This window comes from Passer montanus, unplaced genomic scaffold (genome assembly GCF_014805655.1).
Source record: "Passer montanus isolate IOZ18808 unplaced genomic scaffold, ASM1480565v1 scaffold145, whole genome shotgun sequence".
NCBI lineage: Eukaryota > Metazoa > Chordata > Aves > Passeriformes > Passeridae > Passer > Passer montanus.
Window position 1 is genome coordinate 1 of NW_024361496.1, and position 8,362 is coordinate 8,362.

General features: G+C 49.9%; 1 protein-coding gene across 2 annotated transcripts; it reads right to left on the reverse strand.

The window, feature by feature from the left end:
• Window positions 1-2,712: 2,712 nt before the first annotated feature.
• Window positions 2,713-3,476, reverse strand: LOC120498301 (feather keratin Cos1-2-like). Of its 2 annotated transcripts, none has more exons than XM_039700857.1 (2): window positions 3,404-3,476; window positions 2,713-3,020 (listed from the first exon to the last, which is right to left on the reverse strand). In XM_039700857.1, the coding sequence occupies exon 2, from the start codon at window positions 3,016-3,018 to the stop codon at window positions 2,713-2,715; it is 306 nt and encodes a 101-aa protein (XP_039556791.1). In that variant the 5' UTR covers window positions 3,019-3,020; window positions 3,404-3,476. The 2 variants fall into 2 exon arrangements, with proteins under 2 accessions (XP_039556791.1, XP_039556790.1); XM_039700856.1 differs by lacking the exon at window positions 3,404-3,476 and adding an exon at window positions 3,129-3,174.
• Window positions 3,477-8,362: the final 4,886 nt, after the last annotated feature.

Genomic DNA, 8,362 nt, shown 5'->3' on the forward strand with positions numbered 1-8,362 from the left:
CCTCCTGTTGGTCTCCCAGGATTCCCAGGGAGGGAGGTGTCTCTCAGGGATGGTTCTGTGGTACAGATTTAGGAGAAGGTGTTTGAGTGCCTTTTAAGATTGGAGAGTTAAATCTATTTTATCATGGTATTGCTTCTTTCTGTCTTTCATTACATGTTTGGAGCTGGTAGAATGAACCCATCTTCTTCACTGTGCCTTTCTACTACAAGGATGATTTTCTCTCTGACCAAACCATCCTGCTTTCCACACCCAGCAATCCCTGTGCCTATGTCAAGTGCTTTAACCTCCTCACCATTTTAGCCTCCTTATACCAAACTCACTCCACTATGTCCAAGTGGTCCTTGCATTTTAGCCTGTGCCCAACACAGGGGATGGCAGCAGGTGAGTGCTGAGCAGAGCAGCATTGTTGCTCCCCCCATCTCCTGCTTCCACCCCTGCTCACACAGCCCAGGATGCTGCTGACAACCCTGGGTGCCAAGGCACAGGCAAGGCGGTCCCCCTGTTCTGATGTGGTGACTCCAAAAGCCCCTTTCCCTGGCCCTGCTTTGGTGCTGCTCCTTGCCAGGGTCTGAGGGAGGTGGGGGGAGACAGGACTGGTTGGTCCCAAGTCAGCTGCCCTTCAGGGCTCTGGGGATATTCGTGTCTCTGTCCTGCAGCAGTTCAGCCTTCCCTCAGCTGCTTCTGGACAGCCCTTTGAGTCACTCAGCCAACACCTGCTGCCTCTCTTCCTTCCCAATGTCTTTTCCTACCACCATCTCACCAAAAACATTCCTAGGGAGCCCTGGGCAGAGACAAGGAAGGAGCAGGGCAAAGAGGACAAGCACTGTCTGTGGGTCTGTGTGATGTTATGAGCAGCACTAAGCACTGGCCAGTGGTTCTCATGATCTCCTGACCCAGTGGGAAGTGGGACAATTGGAAAAGCAAGCGAGTGACATACCCTGGTGTCAAGATCAGGACATTCTATGAAGGAATGGGAGAAAAAAGAAAAGCAAGTGGTTCCAAGACAATCATGTGGCAGAAGCAGACCAATGCTCAGGCAGTGTCCGAAGAATGACTACTCAGGGAAGACTGTCCACAGATTTATTTCTAAGCATGATATTATATGTGCCCAGTGTTGTCATGGAATCACCATCCCTGGAGGGATTTAAAAGACATCTAGTTGTAACACTTGGGGACATGGTTTAGTGTTGAGCTTAGACGAGCTGGGTTAATGGTTAGCCCTCTTCATCTTAAAGGTCTTGTCATACCTAAGTGATTCTATGATTCTACATGACCTGGAACAGTCCTTTGGTTAGTTGAGGTCATTTGTCCTGCAGAATGAGCACCAAAGCCAGGAGGGAGGTTTGGGCAAAGCTGGATCTGATGGTCAGGGGATCAGCTGGGGAGTCATGGCTTCCTTCCTCACCTGCAAGTTACAGCGTCTCAGGAGAATTTTGGGAGCATCCAAGAATTTATACTCATGGGCTCAATGTCCAAGTGGAAACCAGTGATGAGTGGTGTCCATCAGGGATCAATACAGGGACCAATATTTGTTAATAAGTTCACCAATGACATAGATAGGGGGACTGAGTGGACACTCAACAAGTTTGTGAATGACACCAAGCTGAGGCTTGGGGAAAGTGTTTCAATTAAGAGGGATCTTGGCAGATTTGAGAATGGTCCCATGTGAAACTCAGGAACTTCAACAAGGCCAGCACTGGAAGAGAAATAGTTTAGACCAGTTCTGCAGAGAAGGAACCAGAAACCATGGAGGTAAATAAATTGGACATGAGCCAGAAATGTATTCTTGACATCCAGAAATCCAGTCATGTCTTGGTCTGCACAAACAGAAATACAGCCAGCAGGTCAGCTCTCGTTAGACCCCACCTGGAACTCTGAATCCAGTCAGGAGTCCTCAATTCAAAGCAGGCATGGACCTGTTACAGCACCCTGGACAAGGGCTGCAAAATGATCACAAGGATGTATTACCCCTACCATGGAGAATGGCTGAGGCACTTGACTCTTTTCATGCAGAAGAGCAGGCTCTGGGGAGACCTTTTTGCAGCATTTCAGTGTGTAAAGGGAAGGGATAAGGAAGTTGGAGAGAGACATTATATCAAGGCCTGCAGTGACTGGACAAGGAGCAACACTTTTAAACTGAAATAGGGTAGATGTAGGTGGGACATAAGGAAGGAATCAATGATGTGGTGGGAAATGGAAAAAGGAATTTCCCATCATGGGAATTATTCAGGGGGAGTTTTTAATGGAACTTTGAGTAACTGATAAAGTGGCACAGTACTGTTAGGAAGGGTTTGCATGGCACCCGATGGGAAGCTGGAACCTTCCAGCAACACATTCGCTGCTTGGTACTTCCAATGCAGTGCTGAGCAGACTGAGAGACAATAGAAAAATGTGGGAAGAAAGTACAAGTTAGCCACTGAACTCGTTACAGAAATTCCATTCTGAGGCAAAGAGGCAGAGAAACTCAGAACCCAGGGGGTCACTCAGTGCACAATGAGCACTCCCAATGCCAGCCTGTGCTGACAGCCAGTGCAAAAGCAGCCCCAACAACACCCTCCCAGAAACAGCCCCGAGGCAACAGCTCTGCCTTGGGAGAGGGTCTGCAGGGCAAAGGATGACACAGAGGCACAGGCTGGGATGCAGCAGAATTTAATGAGTCCAAAGAGGGAGGAGAGTGGGATCCAGGTGGAGGCTGCAGTGCAGGGAGCAGCTTCAGCAGGGGAAGCACCTGGAGCCACAGAGGCCACTGCCCAGGCCAGAGAGGCCAAAGCCCCCAGAGTTGATGGGCACTCCCTGAGAGCTGAGGATGCTGCCAACAGCAGCAGAGGTGGAGGATCCCACGGCGGTGTTCTGTGGGAAGGAGCTGAGGATGGGGCCAGGCAGGGTCACCACCACGGCCGAGGGCTGGATGGCCACGGTGGAGTCCTGGCACTGCCTGACACAGGGCTCACTGCAGCTGTTGGCCAGCGGGGTGGGGCCACAGGGCTGGCAGGGCCGGCACGGGCTGTAGCAGGACATGGCTTGGGGCTGCAGATGCACCTGAGAGAGCAAGAAAAAGTCATCGGGGGTTTTTGAAGAGCAACCCATCACCACACCATGCAGCTGCCCTGTCAAGTCAAGATAGGAACAAGAGCTGGAGGTGTTGTACTGATGCTCACATGCTTCTCCTTCCATTTAGCCAAGGAAGTTCCCTGCCAAGAGCAGCCAAGCCCAGGGTAATCCCACCTATCCCATCACTCACTTGAGCCAAGTCCCAAACTCTCCCTGTGCGTGCTTTCTGTTCCTGTCCCTCTCCCATCATAAGCAGCCCTATGACATGGCATAGAACAAAGAGGCAGGTATGTGCAGAAAACAGAAGGAGGGACAATAGAAGGAGTAGGAGAAGAAATGTCTTCAAACTTACCTTGTTCTCAAGGAGATGGAGGTGAGAGAAGTGGATGAGAGAGTGAGGAGAAGGTCCTGCTTTTATACTACTCCTGCACCGCCCCAGGCCCACAGGCTCTGCACTAGAGCAGTAATTTTCCTAGAGTCATCACCAAAGCAAAATATCCTCCCTAACGCCACAAATTGTGCTTTTGTTTCTGTCAACGCTGCCATTTCATTTCCTCATTTCTCACATTCCTGCTCTGCCTTGCATGATCCTTTCATGTGCCACAATGAGAAGATACCCCATGAAGAGTCGTGCCAGTGAGTGCAGAAATACAAGTAGGGTCCTGAGCAGGCAGATGTTGGCTTGGGACACTGAAGTACTGTTTGTAATTGCAGTGATTGAGCTCCAAGTCAGGGATTGCCTGAGTAAAGCCAACCCATACCAGCAGAGAGTACAAGGGAGGCACAGGCCTCATCTACCTGGCCTGAGGCTTGCTTCAGGCTGTGGTGGGGGGCTCTCCTGAATGCTTTAGAGTGTTAGAGATTTGTAGAAAACATGTCCCCACCATCTGGGACACATCCCTGGGCTTCACATGACATGACTTCTCCTGGCATTAGCATTTCCTCATGCTTCCTTTCCCCTGACCCAAAGACTGCCTCAGCCTGGAACACAAATCAGCACCACTGAGAAGCTGAAACATGCCCAGCTCCCAAATGAGTGAGAGCTGGAAGGACCCTGTGGTACCACATGCCTGGGGACACAGAGGGAGGGGACATGTTCAGAAGGGCTCAGCTCCCAAACCACATCAAGCAGGGCTGCACTTCCCTGCCCTGCAGACATGGAGGCAGCTGGGGAGCATCCCAGGAGGGCAAGGGAATGCCTTCAGTAGGCAAATTTCCAGGCAGAGTCTCTCTCTACCTGTGGGGAGTCTCGGTCTAATTTTGGGCTGGCCGTGTGTCGGCCTTGTGACGTGCTGTGTGCAGGCCCATGACCCAACACTGCTGAATTCCCCTCCAGCAAGGGCAGCTCCATCCACACCTCAGGAAAACCATCTTCAGTCACTGGGCTGTTCCTTGTACAGAGCTCCAGGCAGCTCAAACAGCAATTGCCCTCAGCATGAACTTGTTACCATCACCCCCACAGCTCAGGGGGCTTTCAGGACAATCAGCTTGTTTTGGAAAAATATTCTCGGCTACTAAGGGGCCAAAGTGTATGGTGATCTGGGGAATATGGGAAGAACAAGGTATTTACTGAACTTCCACACACCCCTGTAAGAGGGAGAAGGGACTCAACTCCATGAGGCATCTCAAGGAATTCTGGCATTCAGGAGAGCAAAATTAGCTTCCCTCACAACTGCTGATGGCACACATTAGTAACTCCAAAATGCAGCCATGAGAGGGGACAGCCTTGCCAAACAAACTGCCACATGAGGAGAAGACAGGCTTGTTGGAAGGGTATGTTCAGCTGCCTGCAAAGAGGTAGAAAACAACCACAGCCTATTTCCCCAGATGGGGGTCAACTGTGTGCACAGACCCCTCCAGCATATGCAACTCATCTTCTGCACGTACTGATGTGTCACAGCCCAGAAAAACCTTGGGTCTTTCATCTCAATGCTTGAAATAATCCTTGGAGGCCTATTGGTCACGTCAGAAATGAGGAAATGAAAATGGCAGAGTTGATGGAAACAAAAGCACAGCCTGTGGCATTAGGGAAGATATTTTGCTTGGGAGGCGGGTCTGTAGGAAAATTACTACCCTAGTGCAGTGCCTGTGGGCCTGGGGCAGGGCAGGAGCAGTATAAAAGCAGGACCTTCTCCTCACTCTCCCATCCACTCCTTCAGCTCCATCTTGTTGGGAACAAGGTGAGTTTTGAAGATCTTTCTCTTGTCCTCCTTTTGCACCTCTTATAGGTTGTCTCTGCACATACCTCTCTCTGTCATATTCTGGGGCCCATAGAATACTTACTCCGGAAGAGGAAAGGATACAGAGAGTGGGGAGAGGAAGATGTTCAGATTTGGCACAGATGTCTCTGGAGCCATGGGCTACATGGGGTCCTCCCTGGCCCTGCAATTTCTGCTGCGTTCTTCTGAGGGAAAGGAGATACCTGTGAGCTCCTGGTGAAGTCCTTTATGGATGAGAAAAAGGGACTCCCTCATGTAGGGGGGTGACATCTTATATTCAAAACATCTCTCATGCCTTGATTTTCCCTTCTCTTTCTCTCAGGTTCATCTCCAGCCCCAAGCCATGTCCTGCTACAGCCCGTGCCGGCCCTGCTGGCAGAATCCCCTCCCTTGTCCTGATGCCCAAGCTGCTCTGGATGCAGCCCAGGACACAGTAGGCTTTCTGGGCTGCCTGAGCACAGTTTTGGTTCGTGGCAGGCCTATCATCCCACAGGCAGCCCAAAGTCCTTCTAGGTAATGAATAGAATAGAATAGAATAGAATAGAATAGAATAGAATAGAATAGAATAGAATAGAATAGAATAGAATTACCCTGCATAGCCCAGGAAGAACCATGCACCTCTGTCCTCTTTAAGCTGAATATCTGACACAAGTACTCAGCAGTGAACGAGTTACTGTCTAGACAAAGGAGCAGCTTCCCATCACACTCCATGAGGTCCCATCCTAACCACAGGATTCCCAAAAGGAGGGACACAATGCAGTTCACCGCCTTCTCACAGATCTGTGTTCCCATGGAATCACAGAATGGGTTGTGTTGCCCAGAAAATCAGATTTGTTACCAACTCCACAACAACTCAATAATCACACACTCACTGGAGACATTGATTATTTATATCAGAGCTGCACAAGCCTGGGTGCTTGGTGGAACTCCTCAAATCAAGCATACCCAACAGACTTTTCATGCCATTATTTCTACTCAGAAATTCAGTTAGAAGCTTTCAAAGCACAGCTCTCTATGGGGATTGGTTACTGAGTTCCATACCAGTTACACAACCCCAGCTCAATTCTACTCATGCTCAGGGGCAGGCTCTAAACCTGGACACGGGGTCTTTTTGATTTGTAGGTGTGACTTTCAGTACTGCAATGAATATAATTCAGCTATAGGGTACATGGATCTTCAGTATTCTGACAGGTTAGCAATGCATACATAGGCACATTTCAACATCTTGATTTACTACATCCTTAAAAACTTCGTTTTCCACAGATGTCCCGAGTAAGAGATGCTAACTGCAATCTGCTCCACTGGCACACAACATCTTGATTTATTACTGTTGTGGTTTAGGCATGGTATTCTCCAATTTAGTAGTCCTGCTAAAAAAAATCCACACCAACACTGGCTTCCCCTTCCCCTCCAGCTGTAAACACAAAAGTCAGAGATCAAAGGTTGAGATAAGAACAATTTACTGGAAACAGCAATGAGATAAGGAAACAAACAGTAACAGCTACACTATTAATACTAAAAGCTATGAGACTAAGAAATTATTTACAGGAAAGTGAAACTATTCCAGATGGCTTCACCTCCCCCCAGGCCTTTTCCCACTGGGAGGAACAATCTTCTTCCTGGAAGCAAGAGAAAATAAATATGGAAAGGACATGAGCTGGATTGATAACATGTAGGTCTTGCCCACGCCCTCTCCTGCTCACCTGGGCCAAACCATGACAATTACATCTTTAAGGCTTGTTAGTTCCCAGATCTCCTTGACTAGGGGAGGCAGCTGCTGCCAGTTCCACTCCTTAGGTCTCCTTTCTTACTGGATTAGGCAGGAAAGTACAGTAAGATCCTTGTTGTGGGCTGACAATGGTATTCTCCAGTTCAATGCTCCAAATAAAACCATGTGCTGCTCTCACCCCTTCCCCTCCCTCTCCATTGTGGAGGGCTGGAGAGGAGAATTGTAGGCACAAAAAGCAAAGATCACAGGCTAGGATAAGTACAATTTACTGGAAGCGGCATTTAGATGTCAGTAGAGAAAAGTAGAAAATGGAGTTACCTATTGCATCATTAAGAATATTTGAAGTCAGCCTGTGTTAACACCCTGTGAACAACCATCCTCCACAATCCCTTCCCACAACCATCCCTGAGCAACACCTCTCTTTTTGGGCATGTTGGGAAAGGATCTGCAGGGGAACAAATGAGAGGAAAACATGGACTGCAGTGCAAAAGAACTTTAATGAGTCAAAACAGGAAAATTAGGTCAATCCAAGGTGAGGTGCCAATGCAGAGAGCACCAGGGGCAAACAAAGCTCTGTTGTTTTCCAAGGTGTGTTTTCCAAGCAGGTGTCCACAAAGGGGTGGAGCCAGCAGGTGCTGCCCAGGATGGCTGTGTGGGACTCACAGCCCCAGGGAGCACAAGGGAACAAGGAGACAGGAGGGAAAGGAGAGAGTGTCAGGGGACAGAGGCAGGGCAGGGCTGTGCTTCCCAAGAGCCCAGGCTGGCCCTGTCCCTGGGCAAGGGCTGCGGGATCGGAGCGTGTCCGTGCAGGCACAGGATGTGCCCCCATGCCCGAGGATCCCTGCAGGCAGGGGATGTTGGCTCGGGCAGTGCCTTGCCACTCTTGGCAGCTCTGCAGGGACAGCCCCACCTCTGCCCTGCCCCAAAGAGCAGCAGAGCACCCAAAGGCTCCTCTCCTCGCAGCACGTCCTGCCTGCTGCTCTCTCCTCCCTCTCACCTCACTCCAGCGCCCACGGGACACTGCTTCTCCAGGGAAATGCTTTCCCCTCCCTTCCTCTTGTTGCAGATTGTTTGCCAGGCTGAATGTTCCAGGGTTGGGGCTGGAAAGACAAAGCCCACCTGGAGCTGAATCAGGAAAGCTTGTGGTGGGAAAGAAGATCACCCACACAGGGCAACAGCAAAAGGGAGGCTTGAGCCAAGGCTGACTGGGGCAGCTTCACTGGGGACAGGAGTTACAGGAAAGGAGAAGGTTCTTGAAGGCTTCATTTCTGTGTCACAGGATCAACCTCCTGATATTCCTCAGAAACAGGGGTAGGGAAAAATTCCCCATGGCAGAGGAGGAGGATCAGCTGTGGGAACATTT

What these genes read in the sequence shown, in the direction of transcription:
- LOC120498301 (XM_039700856.1), bottom strand. Translation starts at nt 3,174, where the DNA reads ATGGAAGGAGAAGCATGTGAGCATCAGTACAACACCTCCAGCTCTT. An exon ending in GTACAACACCTCCAGCTCTT is followed by an intron (nt 3,021 to 3,128) that starts GTTCCTATCTTG and finishes TGCAGCCCCAAG; the next exon opens with CCATGTCCTGCTACAGCCCG.